Source organism: Macrobrachium rosenbergii, chromosome 5 (genome assembly GCF_040412425.1).
Source record: "Macrobrachium rosenbergii isolate ZJJX-2024 chromosome 5, ASM4041242v1, whole genome shotgun sequence".
Classification (NCBI taxonomy): Eukaryota; Metazoa; Arthropoda; class Malacostraca; order Decapoda; family Palaemonidae; genus Macrobrachium; species Macrobrachium rosenbergii.
The window spans coordinates 69109153-69128169 of NC_089745.1; the positions used below are offsets into that span (position 1 = coordinate 69109153).

The 19017-nt window shown below is 34.6% G+C and overlaps 1 protein-coding gene across 2 annotated transcripts in view; it reads left to right on the forward strand.

Annotated features, from left to right (window-relative positions):
- LOC136838885 (lysosomal proton-coupled steroid conjugate and bile acid symporter SLC46A3-like) overlaps positions 1 to 18747 on the forward strand; it is a 59809-nt gene extending 41062 nt beyond the window's left edge. Inside the window, exons 2-8 of one of the 2 annotated variants that reach the window (XM_067104575.1) lie at positions 11755 to 11942; positions 12077 to 12229; positions 12375 to 12960; positions 13094 to 13189; positions 13337 to 13567; positions 13766 to 13922; positions 16884 to 18747. In XM_067104575.1, the coding sequence (XP_066960676.1) occupies positions 11796 to 11942; positions 12077 to 12229; positions 12375 to 12960; positions 13094 to 13189; positions 13337 to 13567; positions 13766 to 13922; positions 16884 to 17418 (1905 nt within the window). In that variant the 5' untranslated portion in view covers positions 11755 to 11795 and the 3' untranslated portion in view covers positions 17419 to 18747. Of the gene's footprint in view, positions 1 to 9902; positions 11943 to 12076; positions 12230 to 12374; positions 12961 to 13093; positions 13190 to 13336; positions 13568 to 13765; positions 13923 to 16883 lie in introns of those variants that run through there. The other variant, XM_067104576.1, reaches the window with a different exon arrangement.
- Positions 18748 to 19017: the final 270 nt, after the last annotated feature.

Genomic DNA, 19017 nt, shown 5'->3' on the forward strand with positions numbered 1-19017 from the left:
GCTTCTAGAACCTTTGTATCTCGCACCCAAAATGCTTTATTGACATCATGTAATTGTTTCACGTATTACTGGAATTCTAAAATTTGTTTCATTCTGATTTCTGAGACCAGTTGATTTGGTTCCCTCTCTCTCTCTCGCGTTCTTAGAAAGAGATTACTTTTAACATAGTGTTTTGTGGTCACGTATTAGCATTAACTTTTGAGATCTGAATTTAGTAAAGTTATTTAGTTTGTAATGGCACATGGTAAAAAGTGTGTTTTGTGGTAACGCAGCTGCAGCAAATGATTTACAGAGGTTTTCACAAGTTTGTGTAAGGTAACGTGAATTTTACTTATTAATACCATGGTATGATAAGTTAGGAAATTTTGACCGAGTGAAATCATTATTGATAAATCTTGTATGTATTTTTGTGTGTTTTTCTATTTACAATCTCTTTATATTTTCACATTTTTTATGTTTGTGATGTAACATTTATTTACGTAGCATTTTAAATATTTCTTGGTAATTTAACATTGCATACTTGATTTAATATTTCATTTGTTGAGATTTTCTTTTCAAATCTTGAGTAATTCTTGATAGTTTAAATTTTGCTTGATTAATTTAAATTCCTTATAAAATTTTTGTGGATTAGTTTTGTTTCATAATTTAATTCAAGAATTAATTAAGTGTTGTGTTATTTTCAAGTAATAATAAATTTTTCAGATTGTGAATTCTATAAACTTTGAATCTAAAAATAAAATTTTGTATTTAATGTTTTTAGAAAAACAGTGTTTCATTTATTGATCACCAGTGAATAGGATTGATTTTGTGTGCATAAGGCAAAGTGATGAACATGTTTTGTTCTTTTAGTTTTACTAAAGTGAATTAAGACCAGGGAAAGTTAGAGTTTTTTGGTGGAGTGATGCCCTTCTACTCTAGAATATTTCTAGTTTAATTTTTGATACCTCACACATGTTCTGATAGACTTAGTTTGATTTTTTCAAGTATTAAGTTTTTTCTTAAGGGATCACTGTTACCTTTAGAGTACTCAGTCGTAATAATTAATGTTATGAGAGTTCAGGTATCTGGCTGAAGTGAGGTATATTTTTGAATTTTGAGATTAGTTGTGTAATAACCAGGTACTTGATACGCATCGTGACATTATATTGTTTGGTGCCCAGAGACCCTGGAACAAAACAAAATATCACTCTGGTTTATGGTTTATACTGGTGGTGTTAGGGATATATTTTGATAGGAGTGACCACATAGTTATTTTTTGCTTTGTATTGTGAATTATTTAGTTGAGTAACTTAGAGAAAATGGCTCTGTTCAATGTTCGGAAGTTTTTAGCAACTCCTTCCATCCAAGAGTTATCTGAATCCAACCTAAGGCACAGTGGATTGCTTTAGCAGTGGCATGTGGGGGTAATGTGTCTAGTGGTATGATTAAGGCACAAATCAAATATATTGCAATCCAAGCGTTGATGGACTCTGTAAAACAGATGAAGAGTTGGGAGATGCACAAGAGTTGTTGAATGCAGCTGAGGCAGAACTTACAGATAAACATGAGCAAAAGAAAGAGAAAAGTGATGCAGAAGCAGAACTAAGACGTATAGAAGCAGAAGAAAATTTGATTAAGCTGAGGATACAGGCTGAAAGAGAGAAAATGCAGGCAGAAAGAGAAAGAGAAGATAGAGAGAAAAGAGAAAGAAAGGAAAGAGAAGAAGAAAAAGCAGCAGAAGAAGAAAGAGAAAGAGCAAAAGAGGAAAGAGAAAGAGCAAGACATGAAAGGGAGATGGAGTTAATAAAAGCTCGATCCACATTACCTGTAGCACCGTTTAACCCTACTCAAGGTGATTCAGACCCTTTATTTGATATAGTAAGAGTGCAGAAGTTAATTCCAAAGTTTACAGAGGAAGCTCCCGATGAGTTTTTTTGATCACTTTGAAAAAGTGGCTTCAGGTATGGGATGGCCAGATGATAAGTGGTCGGTCTTGTTACAGGGTGTTCTCATTGGTTAAGGAAGAAGTGCCTATTTAGCCTCATCAGCTGATCAGTGTAAAGAGTACAAGCTACTTAAACACAGTGTGCTACAAGTTTACCAGATGACCCCTGAATATTATAATGAAAGATTCAGATCTTTGAGAAAGGATGACAAGATAACTTTCTTGGATTATGCCTGCAAAGTAAGATGTTTTAAACGATGGTTGGGGGCTGCTAAAGTTAAATCTATGGACGAACTTGAGGAGTTAGTAGTCCTAGAACAATATCTTAGAGGAATTCCTGAACACATAAGAGACTATTTAAGAGAGAGAGAGGTTAAGAAACTTGACAAAGCTGCTACATTGAGTGAAGACTTTAACATAATTTCCAGCAAAAGAATTTATAATGTCAAGTACCAGAACCATCAACGCACAGGTTTCAGGTCTCATCCAAATTTCAGGAACATTACAACTGGAAATCCTTCTAGTGGCTATGCCAGTACAAAGCCAGGTAACACCCCTCAACAATTGAATGTTAAATCCTCATCATCCAGTCTGTTTTCAAGACAGATACAGAAGACTAATGTTGTCTGCTACAAGTGTGGAAGAGTAGGACACTACAGTCGAGATTGTTATCAGACACAACAGCAGACCAAACCAGTTGGTCAAGTGGTTAAAGATAACCAGGTGGAGCAAACTACGAAGAGCAGTGTGGGGAAGACTGAGACTAAACAAGCAGAGTGTTTAGCAACCAGTGGAAATGTAACTTCAAGCAGTGAGTGGCTGAGCAGCGTGGAGGCTTTTAAGCCATATATCTATGAAGGTATGCTGACAACTCAAGGAGGAAGTGTGCAGGTACCAGTCAAAGTATTACGTGATACGGGGAGTAACCATAGTGTGGTAGTTCGTGGTGCTCACCCACAGTTGGAGAAGAATCTCGCCGGAGATTCAGTTATTTTGAAGGGTATAGGAGGAGAAGAGGTAACTCCTATATGCCACTTGCATTTGTCCTGTGAATTGGTGATAGGAAATGTTGATTTTGCTGTAAAGGACTCACTAGCTGTTGAAGGTGTACATGTTTTACTGGGTAATGATGTTGGTGGTGTACCATTTGTTCCTTGTCCTATACTGACAGACAAACCGTTAAGGGTTAGTCCTACTGTAGATTTAGAGAAGAAAAACCCCCACCTGTTTCCAAGTTGTGTAACTACCAGGAGTATGAAGAGAACTATGTCTGCAAGTGAAGATACTGAGGATTTACCTGCACCAGAAGGATCAAGTGAAGGATCTTTAAGATTAGAAGAACTGTTCCAGGAAAGTGAAGTTTCCCTAGTGTTAGTAATGAAGAGATTTCCCAAGAAGAGCAGGATCCTGTTGTTATTAAAGAGACTCCAAGTAGTCAAAGTGTTCCTGAAGATAGTAGTGAAACTACAGAGGCAGAGTTAGCAGATATGGAGAGTTCAGGCCTTGAAGTTGGTCAAGTGACAAGAGAGAAGCTAATGAAATTGCAGAAAAGGGATACAACGTTGGCTGATCTGTTCTTCAGAGTTGTTGATCAAGAAGAGATGCAACAAACCTCCACCTGTTATTATCTAAAGGAAGGATTGCTAATGAGGAAGCATCGACCTGCAGATATACCAGGAAATACTGAATGGGGTGAATATCATCAAATTTTGATTCCATATCCATTGAGGAAACAAGTTGTAGCAGTAGTGCACGAGTCTGGACATATGGGAATCAGGAAGACTTTTGAGAAGATTATGAAGTATTTTTTCTGGCCTGGACTTCACAAGGATGTTAGCAAATTTTGCAGAGTGTGTCACACATGCCAGATAGCTGGAAAACCGAATGAAACCATTCAGAAAGCACCCCTACGTCCCATAGAAGTTAGAGGAGAACCCTTTAGCAAGGTAATCATAGATGTGGCTGGGCCACTTCCGAAAACAAAGAAAGGAAATGAATATCTGTTAACATTAATGTGTCAAGTTTAGGTATCCCGAGGCGATTCCTGTAAGAAGAATAAGTGCAAAGGTAATTGCTGAGAAGTTGGTGGAGTTTTTCTCCAAGTTTGGAATACCAGAAATTGTGCAAAGTGATAGAGGAACGAACTTTACTTCAAAATTATTCCAGGATGTGATGAACTTGTTAGGAGTAAAACAAGTTATCAACTGCTTATCATCCAGAGACTCAAGGAGCCTTGGAAAGGTTCCACCAGACATTGAAAAGTATGTTAACCAAGTATTGTAATGAATCAGGAAGAGAATGGGATACTGGTTTACCTTTAATGTTATTTGAAGTTAGGAATGCTTATCAAGAAAGCATGGGATGTTCACCAAATGAAATGATTTTTGGTCGAGACATCAGAGGTCCATTGAAGATTCTTGCAGAGAATTGGGAAGAAAATCAAGAGGAAATCCAAGGAGAATATGTGAAGAACTTGAGGAAAAGGTTAAGAGAAATTAGAAAATTCTGTTTAGAAAATTTGAAAATAAGTCAAGAGAAAATGAAAAGAAAATATGATACTAAGACTAAGCTACGAAATTTTAGTATTGGACAGCAAGTTCTAGTGTTCTTACCAGTGAAGAGATTTCCCCTTACTAATAAGTTTCAAGGTCCTTATAGGATAATAGAGAAGTTAAGTGATCGAACTTATGTGATTGAAACACCAGGAAGAAGAAAACGACAGAGGAACATACATGTGAATCTTTTGAAACCTTACTTCTCAGAGACCAAAACTGAAACAGTGTCAATAACACAGACAACTTCATCTACAGAGGACGATGATGTCTACGAATTGGGAGCTGAAAACAAGATGAACAATTCTTCAACATTAGAAAATTTGGAAGATAAATTAAAACATCTGGGTGTTGAGCAAAGTAGTGAATTAAGTGAAGTGATTCAAAGTTTCCCTGAAATTTTTGCAGATGTACCTAGGTGTACCAATCTGACAAAGCATGAGATAAAGATCAGAGAAGATGGAAAACCTTTTAAAATGAGAGCTTATTGCTTATCACCTTTTCATCGAGATGTTTTGAAGAAAGAAGTTGAATATTTGTTGCAGCATGGATTAGCAGAACCCAGTTCAAGTCATTATAGTTCTCCTTGTGTTAGTGAAGAAACCAGATGGCTCATTTAGGATGTGTACTGATTATAGGAAACTGAATTCCATCAGTGTGGCTGACAATTATCCCTTGCCTCTTATTGACCAATTACTTGATAATATTGAGCAAGCCAAATTTGTTTCCAAGATAGACTTGTTGAAAGGATATTATCAAATTCCCTTAGATGAGAATGCTAAGTTGCTGTCAGCTTTCATTACTCCTTTTGGACTGTATCAATACACTGTTTTGCCGTTTGGTCTAATGAATGCACCTACAACATTCCAGCGAGTGATGGATCAACTACTAGGATCAATAGAAGGAGTGGGTGTATACCTTGATGACATTGTGATTTATTCTAATACATGGGAAGAACATCTGAAGGTATTAAGGAAAGTGTTTAAGAAACTTCGGGAAGCAGGACTAACAATCAATTTACAAAAAAGTGAGTTTGGAAAAGCAACTGTACAGTATCTAGGATTTGAAGTTGGAAAGGGCTAAAAACGCTCCTATTGAGGGCAGAAGGTATCCTAAGGCTACCCCCTCCTGCTACAAGGAAACAGCTACAAAGATTTTTGGGCATGGCTGGATTTTATCGCCAATTCTGTCCAAATTTCTCAGCCATAGCAATTCCCTTAACTGACTTAACCAGTCCTAAAAGAAAGTTTGTTTGGACTCCAGAATGTCAAGAATCATTTGAGAAGGTTAGAGCCATATTAACTTCAAGACCAGTGCTTCAAGCTCCAGACTTCAGTAAAAGTTTGTGATACAAGTTGATGCATCCGTCTGTGGAATTGAGCTGTTCTACTTCAAGAAGATGACAACAGAATCTTCCATCCAGTATGTTTCATGTCTTCAAAGTTGAAAAGCACCAGAAAACTTACTCAGCAATCGAAAAAGAAACATTAGCATTAATCACAGCATTGAAAAAGTTTGAAGTGTATGTGAACCGACCTAGGAATGAAGAAATTTTAGTGTTGTCGGATCACAACCCAATCTCATTCATCAATAAGATGAAAAATAATAATATGAGACTGACCAGGTGGTCTTTATGCCTGCAACCGTATAATGTAAGAGTTAAACACATTTCAGGAAAAGATAATGTCACAGCTGATTATTTATCCCGTTGTGAATCGTTGGATTCAAACCTGGGATAAGTAATCTTCTGGGGGGAGGAATTTCATGATGTTTCCTTGTAATACATATATCCTCCTATAATTTTGACATATTTACTTTTTTTATCATGTGTTATGTGTAATGATAATGGTTGTTGAAGTGTCATATTTAATTTGGCATCAGATCTCAAAAGAACTAATGAATAAATAACTTGATAGCGTAATTTAGAATTGTTAATACAGTTTTAATAGTAACGTAGTTTAGAATAATATCTTTCTTGGTAAAAGCGTAGTATATGAACATGTGTGTGTCCAGCAGAGACTTGTATCATTTCAATTGTCATCAGTTGAGATAAGAGAGAACGCTTTGTTTTGGGTCGTGATGACAGGTTGGGATAACAAATGCCAATTCGTCCCATACGAGCTCAAGACGAGTGATTTCATGTTGTTACATGCATTGTTCGAGTCACGTATGCCACTTTGAAAAAATACGTGTCTTGATCAGTTACGCCATGTTTTGTAAGATTGCGTTCAAAACGTTTTGCTGGGATGACGTCATTTTCCTTCTAGAAGCTTCTCCATTGTATCTCGCACCCAAAATGCTTTAATGACGTCACCTCCCTGCTTCTAGAACCTTTGTATCTCGCACCCAAAATGCTTTATTGACATCATGTAATTGTTTCACGTATTACTGGAATTCTAAAATTTGTTTCATTCTGATTTCTGAGACCAGTTGATTTGGTTCCCTCTCTCTCGCGTTCTTAGAAAGAGATTACTTTTAACATAGTGTTTTGTGGTCACGTATTAGCATTAACTTTTGAGATCTGAATTTAGTAAAGTTATTTAGTTTGTAATGGCACATGGTAAAAAAGTGTGTTTTGTGGTAACGCAGCTGCAGCAAATGATTTACAGAGGTTTTCACAAGTTTGTGTAAGGTAACGTGAATTTTACTTATTAATACCATGGTATGATAAGTTAGGAAATTTTGACCGAGTGAAATCATTATTGATAAATCTTGTGTGTATTTTTGTGTGTTTTTCTATTTACAATCTCTTTATATTTTCACATTTTTATGTTTGTGATGTAACATTTATTTACGTAGCATTTTAAATATTTCTTGGTAATTTAACATTGCATACTTGATTTAATATTTCATTTGTTGAGATTTTCTTTTCAAATCTTGAGTAATTCTTGATAGTTTAAATTTTGCTTGATTAATTTAAATTCCTTATAAAACTTTTGTGAATTAGTTTTGTTTCATAATTTATTTCAAGAATTAATTAAGTGTTGTGATATTTTCAAGTAATAATAAAATTTTTCAGATTGTGAATTCTAATTATAAACTTTGAATTTAAAAATAAAATTTTGTATTTAATATTTTTAGAAAAACAGTGTTCCATTTATTGATCATCAGGGAATAGGATTGATTATGTGTGCATAAGGCAAAGTGATAAACATGTTTTGTTCTTTTAGTTTTGCTAAAGTGAATTAAGACCAGGAAAGTTAGACTTTTTTTGATGGAGTGATGCCCTTCTACTCTAGAATATTTCTAGTTTAATTTTTGATACCTCACACATATTCTGATAGACTTAGTTTGATTTTTTTCAAGTAATAAGTTTTTCTTAAGGGATCACTGTTACCTTTAGAGCACTCAGTCGTAATAATTAATGTTATGAGAGTTCAGGTATCTGGCTGAAGTGAGGTATATTTTTGAATTTTGAGATTAGTTGTGTAATAACCAGGTACTTGATACGCATCGTGACAATATATATATATATATATATATATATATATATATATATATATATATATATATATATATATATATATATATATATTGTCACGATGCGTATCAAGTACCTGGTTATTACACAACTAATCTCAAGATTCAAAAATATACCTCACTTCAGCCAGGTACCTGAACTCTCATAACATTAATTGTTACGACTGAATACTCTAAAAGGTAACAGTGATCCTTAAGAAAAAACTTATTTACTTGAAAAATCAAACTAAGTTCATCAGAATATGTGTGAGGTATCAAAAATTAAACTAGAAATCTTCTAGAGTAAAAGGGCATCACTCCATCAAAAACTCTAACTGTTTCCCCTGGTCTTAATTCACTTTAGCAAAACTAAAAGAACAAAACATGTTTATCACTTTGCCTTATGCACACACAATCAATCCTATTCACTGATGGTCAATAAATGAAACACTGTTTTTCTAAAAATGTTAAATACAAAATTTATTTTCAAATTCAAAGTTTATAATTAGAATTCACAATTAATTAGAATTCACACTCTGAAAAATTTACTGTTAGTTGAAAATAACACAAAACTTAATGAATTCTTGAATTAAATTATGAAACAAAACTAATTCACAAAAACTTTATCAGGAATTTAAATTAATCAAGCAAAATTTAAACTATCAAGAATTACTCAAGATTTAAAAAGAAAATCTCAATAAATGAAATTAAGTATGCAATGTTAAATTAAGTATGCAATGTTAAATTACCAAGAAATATTTACAATGCTATGTAAATAAATGTTACATCACAAACATAAAAAATGTGAAAATATAAAGAAATTGTAAATAGAAAAACACACAAAAATACACATAAGATTTATCAATAATGATTTCACTTGTTCAAAATTTCCTAACTTATCATACCACAACTTCCTAACTTATCATACCATGGTATCAATAAGTAAAATTTCACGTTACCTTACACAACTTGTGAAAACCTCTGTAAATCACTTGCTACAGCTGCGTTACACAATACACACTTTTTTACCAGGCGCCGTTATGAACTAAATAACTTTGCTAAATTCAGATCTCAAAAGTTAATGTTAAAAGTGACCACAAAAAATTACGTTAAAAGTAATCTCTTCCTAATTAGGAATGAGAGAGAGAGAGAAGCAACTTCACTGGTCTCAGAAATCAGAATGAAACAAATTTTAGGATTCCAGTAACAGTGAAACAATTACGTGATGTCATTAAAGCATTTTGGGTGAGATACAAAAGTTCTAGAAGCAGGGAGGTGACGTCATTAAAGCGTTTTGGGTGCGAGATACAATGGAGAGAAGCTTCTAGAAGGAAAGTTACGTCATCCCAGCAAAACGTTTTGAATGCAATCTTACAAAACATGACGTAATTGATCAGGACATGTATTCTTTCTCTCCAAGTGGCATACGTGACTCGAACATGCAACAACGTGAAATCACTCGTCTTGAGCCCGTATGGGACGAATCGGCGTTTGTTTTGCAAACCTGTCATCGCTAACCCAAAACAAAGCGTTCCCTCTTATCTCAACTGATGACAATTGAAATGAAACAAGCCCTGGTGGACACACACACATGTTCACATACTACGCTTTTACCAAGAAAGATATTCGTTCTAAATTACGTTACTATTAAAATTATAATAACAATTCTAAATTACGCTATCAAGTAACTAAGTTCTTTTGAGATCTGATGCCAAACTAAATACGACACTTCAACGATCATTATCATTGAACATAACACATGAAAAAAGTAAATATGTCAAAATTATAGGAGGATATACGTATTACAAGGCAACATCATGAAATTATATATATATATATATATATATATATATATATATATATATATATATATATATATATATATATATATGTGTGTGTGTGTGTGTGTGTGTGTCATATAATATTTACAAAAATTACATATGTTTATATACCGTATATTTGAATTTGAGTTTCTAATCTCTGACGAAATGGCAGAAGGGCTATGAAGGTCATCCTCAGAGCTAGGAGGAGGCAGAGGAGACTTGAAGGCAGAGGATGGTGTAACAGCTACTTGACATCAGGAGATGATAAAGTCAAAGGCTCAGGATTGTCAACAGCAGACACTTTTCATATCTTTCCTCTGGAAGAACATCATCATTGGCAGTTGTTTCCTTTGCGTTTTGAGTTCATCATACAGCTTTTGCAGCAGTAATATTGCCTCAGATACCATGACTTTCATTCTCCATTCCATGGAAGAATTGTAATCCTTAATTGCATATTTAGCTGTCTGAAATAAGCTGAACACTTCGCTCATCTTCTCCAGTGTCCACTTCAGGGATTCAGCTTCATTTTCCAATTCGTCTTCATTATCTGATGCAAATGACTTGATTAGACCTTCCAGCTCCTCATTTGCTAGCATGACATCCTCTTCGAGTTGCTTGGCAGCATCATTAATCATGTCCCCCATTCCATCATCACTAACTTGTCTTGCCAAATTGATCCTCTGCACCTTGCTGTCAATAACCAGGAAGACTTGAAATCATTCTCAGCCTCACTCCACAAATTCTTCCTGTAAGCATTCAGCATTTATGGTTTCAAATCACCCATTACTGCTCATAAAAACATTAGTGAAGTTGCAGTGGATAGTGTTTTCTATAAATCCATGCATTCACATCAGGGTTGGCACTAGTAGCTGAGTGGATCATGTCAAAGACCTACTAAGTGCCAGCAGCCTCGATAGAGTGAATGATGCCTTCATCCATTGGCTGGAGAAGCACTGTTGTGTTGGGAGGCAAAAAATATGACCTGCACATCTATTATCAAAAGAACTTTAAAAGGAAAGTCTTCATTCTCTTTCATTCAGGAATGAAACATTCATGGAACCACTAAGTAAAAAGTATTGCAGTGAGCCATGCCTTGCTATTGTGTTGCCAATAAACAGCAAGAAGCCTCTTGTATTTTTTCTGTAGATGACATGGATTTTTCACACGGTAAACAACTCTAGGCTGCATCATGTGGCCAACCGCATTGCTACATGGCACCAGAATCACCTTTTCCTTCCATGCTTTAAAGCTTTGAGTCTGCTTTGCACTTTGGTGGATATAGGTGCTGCTAGGCATTTTCTTCCAGAAAAGTCCAGTTCTATCATAGTTGAAAACCTGCCTGAGACTGTAGCCTCTGTCATTGATTATGTTTTTGAGTTCTGTTGGAAATGTGTTGGTAGCCTCTTTATTGGTAGAGGAAGCTTTTCCTGTAATTTTAATGCTTACATCAATGTACGCATCCTTTACTGGCTGAATTGCTTACACAACAAGGAGCTCTGCCATAAAATGTTTCTGTCGATAGTGACACTCTTCTTGTCATGTCCTCTGTTCACATGCTTAATGCATTCCCAGTTTTTACTAACACTTTACCCCACATTGTGGAATTCACTTTTGACCTCACGGGCAAAGCAGCAAACTTTTCATGAATGCTTTCATGACTTCCTGTAGACTGTGTGAATTGACGACTCTTTCTTTTTCAATTTTCTATCAATTTTAGTTATAGATAGTTCTATTTTATTTCAGTCATATAAAGCTCTTTAACTTTTCCAACAAAATTAGGACCCTTTTGGGATTGCTCACACTACCACCAACATTAATAGCACAACCTGGATCCTTTGCACAGGCTAATTAATGTTTGTTTTGAACAAAGAAATGATGGATTTCACAGACTCCCCAGGAGATACGCCTCGGGGGAACTATGCATGGAATGAGTGAGGAGAGCAGTGTAGCAAAAATACGTTATACACATAATAAAATCTTGACTTTTCAAATCCAGCAGATCACAGCTGTCAGTAAGGCCCTTCAACAGAGGACAGGATGGCACAGCTTCTGAATGCACTCAAAAGCACTTCGGTTGAGCCTGTCATGCTCATTATTGGTGCTTGCAACCAGGCAATGCGGCTCTTTGCCGAAAACGTTCAGATGAATAAGATATGTTCCGTCAACCTCGGTTTTTCAGCCAAAGTAAGTGTAACAGGATTAAACTTCAAGATATTATAAATTCGTGGATTCATAAGTTTTTCTTTGTCTTTGTAATATCATATCTACTTTCACTTTAAAGTTCACATTACAAATAAACAATTTCATTTTCCTTCCAGGTATGTGAAAATTTGGCCGATCATCTAAAGGAGAATGTGTTGGTCCAAAAGGATTTCACTTTATTTTCCTTTTACAACAGCATCATTCCTTCTGTGACTGCTCTTATATACGTGCTGTTTATGGGGGCATGGAGTGATAAATATGGGAGAAAGGTTAGTACCAAGCCTTTAATAATTGTGTTCCATTTTTTATCAGCTTTAGAAACCATAAACAATAAATATATATTCAGAATATTAAGTATTAAGTAAAATAAAGGATCCCTTCATTTTCCTGAGTTTCAGTTACTTATTTATCCAGATTCCTCTCTTGCTCACTTTGGTGTGCAACACGATGTATGCTGCGGGGTATGTGCTCAGCAACTGGCAAACTTCTTGGCCTGTGGAAATTATCTATCTAGTGACGTTCTTAGAATCTCTTGGTGGAGGTTACGTAGGATTTTTAACTTCGACCACCAGCTACATTAGTGACATCTGTCCTGAGAAAATCCGCACGTCACGTCTCACCATGGCCAATTCTATGTGGTACTTAGGTGGTCCTCTAGGTAACCTTATTGGAGCGATCCTCATCAAACACACTACCTATAATGTAGCATTGGCAGTGGTTCTCTTGGCATACATTTCAGTTGTGGTCTCTGTCATTTTTTTCATCAAGGAGAGTCATGGACCCTTTGCCAAAAAGGAACTCCAAAGCAAGGGATCACTCAATAGTAGGATTATTGAGGCTCCAAAGGAACAAGTTACCATTTCACTCATGATCAGAGATTTCTTCAACTGGAGAAGAGCTGCAGAGTCCTTTAAAACAGCGCTCAAGAAGAGGGAAGGAAACACTCGTTGTGTGCTCTTGATCATAATTGGGTCTAACATGATCCGTCAAGCTGGTAGAGGTAATTAACATTTCTGCTTGTCATTATTCTGAAAAGAGAAATATTCAAGCTAAACTGTAATCGTCTTTTGTTCACTATAGTCTATTTAAGTCTTACCTTCTAAACATGGTGATTCTATGTTATGTATTTTCAGGATTCTTCATCTACATGTTTGTCAGACAAGCACTACAATGGGATGCGAAAGACTATGGATACTGGGCTACATACAGAAGCCTTCTGACTGCACTGGGTAAGAGTTAGTACTTATTGCCTCCTGATCATTAATTATTTTCTCTGTTTCAGTGAAGAAGGCAAACGACTGTATATGTTCTAATAAGGTCTGTTGTCTGAGGTTTCAGATAAAAATGGCATTTATCAAAACTATTATCAATTTCAGGTTCCCTGTTCTTGATTGCTCCACTAACAAAACTATGTGACATCAAAGACACAACATTAGCGTTGGCAGGTTCCCTATCAATAATTTCCGAATATGTTTGTTATGGTCTAGTAATGAACAAATCGCTGTCTTTCTTGTTATGGCTGGGACCTGTAGCAGGCCTCATTTCCAACGCCAGCATCATTGCCTTCGGGTCAATGCCTACGAAGCTGGTTGGCAGTAATGAAAAAGGTGCGTGAATATATTCATTGCCGTCTGTTGTTTTAAATAAATCAAAATTTTTTTTTTATTTTATCCTTTTAGGATTAAGACAATAAGTTATTTCATTCATGTTGTTTGAAAAGAAAAAACCTTAAGAAGATATACAGATATTAGGGTTTTTCCAATAAAGAAAGTGAATGTAAGACTCATTGTTCTTCATCTAATCAGGTCGAATTAGTGCTGTCACGTCTGCTATGAATAGCCTCATGCCGATGGTGGGTTTTGCTATTTATTCACCAGTGTACTACAGGACGGTCGACTCCTTCCCATCAGCACAATTCTTTATTGCTGGCAGCCTTAACTTCATGATCATAGTAATGTTTGTGTAAGTACTGAATAACTGACGTTATTCATTATTATATTTAAATTTTCGTTTAGTTTTCGAACATTTGCCATATATATATATATATATATATATATATATATATATATATATATATATATATATATATATATATACACACACACACACACACACACACACACACATATATATATATATATATATATATATATATATATATATATATATATGTATATACATCTCAGCAGGGAAGGTGGCTGAGGGAAACGTTCTAAATTCAGCATAATTCTTTATTTCCCAAATTTCGTAATAACTCACTCGTTATTGCATCATCAGGGAATCTGTTAAATAACGAATAAAATTACTCTTAAAAATTGCTCTAGAATTCAATAAAATTAATAGAAAACAACACAGTTCAAATACCAGATAAAAAACAAACGATAATATAAAAACACCCACCTATAGTAAGGTTTACAACAGCTCACATTAAAACTCTTGGAATGACTTAATTGGCAACGCATTATGAAAGCGATGAAAAAAGTTTTATCAGGAGTAGAATTAACACTGATGGTAAGTACTTAATATGGAGTGAAAAATTTCATGTATAGACAAGGATTTAATAACCATAAGTGGTTAAAATGATTTAATAACAGTAAGTGCTTAAAATGGACCGAAAAGTCAGTTCAAAAATTGTATAACTGATTATATATATATATATATATATATATATATATATATATATATATATATATATATATATATATATATATATATATATATATATCATTTATATCATAACAACAGGAAAAATGAAAGACATGCAGGGTATGAGACCAGACCTGTTTTGGTTTTATTTCTAAGCAATTAACGAAGGACTGACAGAGTGGTAGACATTATCAGCGATATACAGTACTAAGGGGAAACCAAAAATCCACACCCGACGGATGCCAGGGGTAGAGCCTTATTCTCATTTGTCCCTTGGGTCAGGTAGTCTGTTTAAAAATCTGATTATCCCTTTTCTGTGCATATCTACTACCTTCCTAAAATTTAAACATTTTACATATTTATTTTGAAATTAATGGATCAATTTTATACATGCCATATTTTTACAAAAATCATTCTCTCATAAATCTTGGCTCAGTGGTGGTTCTTTCTAGTGCATTATTAGCGTAAACCATCTTCTTTGCCCCTGCCTCTTGATTATGTGATTATTTTCAATCACAAGTACAAAAATTCCACTGTTTACCTTACAAATCTTCTATGCCGTTCTGTTTTCCCATTGTTTTTCAGTTATCACAAGACTTGAGTGGAATTTGACATACATATCCTTTAATGTTGTCGGGAGGGTTCTTTATAAGTAAGTTTCATGATTTCATTGTTTAAAATGCTACAGTAACACTTAAATTTGTAAGTAAATGTGGAAATATCTTCCAAATTATTATTATTAGGTAGCAATAGATTTTTTTGTTTTAAGTTTCATTTCAGTTTTAAGTAAAAACAGTCTGTTTGTTGCCACTTCTAATATCTTGTCTAATACAATCAGCACATTTCAATTTCTTGCATGTATTACTGTATTCATTGATAATAAAATAGATAACATTAGGAATACAGGCAAAAATTTTACAAAATCGTGACTGCAATAACAATTTGAAAGATGTCCCTCTCTACTTAAGCATTTTTAGATAATGTAGTCTCAAGAAAAGTAAAACAATGAAACATGTACTTACAAAGAGCTGTTTCGACAGTATTAAAGGATGTGTATAACAAATTCCATGTAATTCTTGTGATAACTTTTTCTACTGTTCAAACTGGAAAAGCTTTGGAAAAGCATATGCAACAAAATAAAAAAAACTTGCGAGACATGCGCAGGTGGACAATGGAATTTTTGTACTGGTTAATGAAAACAATCATACATTAATCTAGGCAGGGGCAAAAAAGATAGTTTATCCTAATAATGCACTGAAAAAAAAATTTCATTGAGCGTAGTTTTGAAAAGAAAACCTTAGTAGCAATATGAATATCGGTAAAGGCATGAATAAACTTTATCCATTAATATAAAAGGAAATATTCAAAATGTTTAAATTCTAAAGAAGATAGTAGATATGTACAAAAAAACGATAATCAGATTTGTAAACAGAGTACATAACCTAACACGCAAATGAGTGTAAAGCTCCACGCCCAAGCGCCTGTCGGATGTGGACAGTTGGTTGCCAGCGGTTTGTATGGTTGTTTGTACTGTTCACTTAGCATTTATCTTGTAAGTTTTTTCCACTGTATATCAGTTCTGCCTCATTGGTTTAGGAATAATGATGAAATCGGCCAGGGCCTACACCTCTGTGGTTATGAGATATATATAAATCACGCATCAGAGTAATTATATATATATATATATATATATATATATATATATATATATATATATATATATATATATACATATACATAGAAATGATTAACATAGAAATGATTAACATACAATCATGTGTGGAACACTCAGAAGGGATAATTCTAATGAAATGCTGTCAATTGGGGGTCACTGCTGAGTCGGGAAGTTGGGGAAAACACGCTGGTTTGCTAGGCAGTTAGCCTGTCCAGTTAAAGCCTTAGGTACAGTTGTACTTAGGTTCCAACTTCTTTTATGACTCTTATGGGCTAGTTGGCAGTGGTATTGCCTGTCATTTGAAAGACTTGGGTTCGATCCTGATGTGAGTCAGAAATTTATATATATATATATATATATATATATATATATATATATATATATATATATATATATATATATGTATATATATATGTATATATATAGACAGTAGATATATATATATACATATATATAAATATATTTATATATATATATATATATATATATATATATATATATATATATATATATATATATATATATATATATATATATATATATATATATAATTCTCTTCTTCGGTGCATACTAAAATAACATGATATCTGATTCCATTGCAGTTTTGTCCAGATGAAAAACAGTTCTTCATCGTACGACAGCAAGGATCTGGAACCTAGCTTTTCCAAAACCAAGGAATTTGATATATTTAAAAACAGGACCACAGTCACTCTTAGGGGTCTCGTTCGTTCTCTTAGTGGTCTAGTACAACAGGACAGTACGACGCTGGAAAATAACCAAACTCCAGAAAAGAATATTCCTACTCAGACACAAGAAGCTTTGCAGGACTCCCAAAACAGTAGTACACCAGCAACCAAGAAAACTTTGACCGGTGTAATTAACCATTCATTTGCATGCGACGGTGAAGGAAGCGTGTGCAAGAGTAACTTCCAAACAAGCACAGAAAACAGTGTGTCGGCTTCTACTGCTGATGAAATAATCACGCAATCCAATATAAGTCAGGAGAGTACTGTTATCAGAGGGAAGGATTGCACTTGTCACTGTAAGAAGGCCGAGGGTCACTCCCCTCTCCCACCTGACAATTTGTGTGACCTTCCAATAGATAAAACTCCTGTTAAGGACATAAACAAAGTGTGAGTTACAATTACTTCCATAATAGTCAGTCTCCAAACTAAACGTTGTATTAGACATATTTACAGTGTGGTCAGTGTGTAAATACTTCAAATAAAATATAAACAAAAATTTGGTTGCAGCCTGGGCAGCCCTTCAAGTCCAGTTTTAGCCAATCTATACATGGAATACTTAGAAACTATAATAATAAATGCAACTGAACCTAAAGACATCCTGTGGATGAGATATGTAGATGATGTCCTAACATTTGTGACGATAGGTGGGGCAATTTCCATGAATGTCTTTCAAAATTAAATGCATTATTGCCCAGCATGAACTTCAAAGCTGAATGGGAAATAAATAACAAAATTCCTTTTTTAATAATAAGAGACGCGACAGAATGCAAATTTACCGTATTCGGAAAACCAACATTTTCACTTTCATATATTCACTATTTTAGTTACCATGACATTTCTATCAAAATTAGCGTAGCCAGCAATTTGTTCTTAAGAGCCTTACGGATTTGCTCCACAGAATTCCTGGAAAAGGTATTTAAACTAATCCGTAAGCAGCTGTCATCTTTAAAGTACCCTGACCATGTAACTGAGAAAGCGATCCACAAAGCAAACTTAATTTTCTATCGTCCCCTTCAAAACATGACCAGAGAGACGCCCAACAATAAAATCAAAATCCCACACCTGGGCAGGATTACGACATTGACTCAGACATCTGGAAACTCTAACCCTTTTGCTTTTACCTACCCAAACACCTTAGCCAAATCCCTAATTAACGTCCAACAAAAGCCAGTCCCCAAAGACACAGGAGTGTATGAAATCCCTTGCCTTCACTGTGACCAATCCTACATCGACTTTACAGGCAAATCACTCCCCCAAAGACTAATACAACATAAACTTTCAGTAAGGTATAGACAACAGAGCTCAGCTATTTTTAACCACATAAACAATTAAAAGCCCAAAATAAACTGGAATATGTCACATATAATTTATAGCAGCAATTGTCGGTTCAAAAGCCAGATGATAGAATCAGCACTGATTAAACAAAGAAATACGATGAACTTCTCAAAAGGAGCCTGGGATTCAGATCTGATAGATAAAATCTTCCTCCAGCCAAAGGTTAAGAAGATTAAGGAGCTGTCAACAGGAGTGACGTAGCGGTATTTATTGGTATAAATACCACTGCTCTGTAACTCTTATTACTACGGGCCAAACAAGGAAAGGCCCGTGCCAACACAAGAGTTGGCTTAATACAATACAACAACAACAACTCTTATTTCATTCATTACCTGCCTGTTGAGGGAGACAGACAGTGTCTCTCAAATATAGCTATAACTTTCTACTCTTTTGGTGTTTTTATGGGCTCCTTTTATTATTATTATTATTATTATTATTATTATATATACATATATATACATATACATATATATATATAATATATATATATATACAATATATATTATATATATATATATATATATATATATATATATATATAGAGAGAGAGAGAGAGAGAGAGAGAGAGAGAGAGAGAGAGAGAGAGAGAGGTCAAAATTTCAGCAATGCCTCTTCCCTTTGGAAATTCAATTCTATTCAGGATGTAATATAGAGG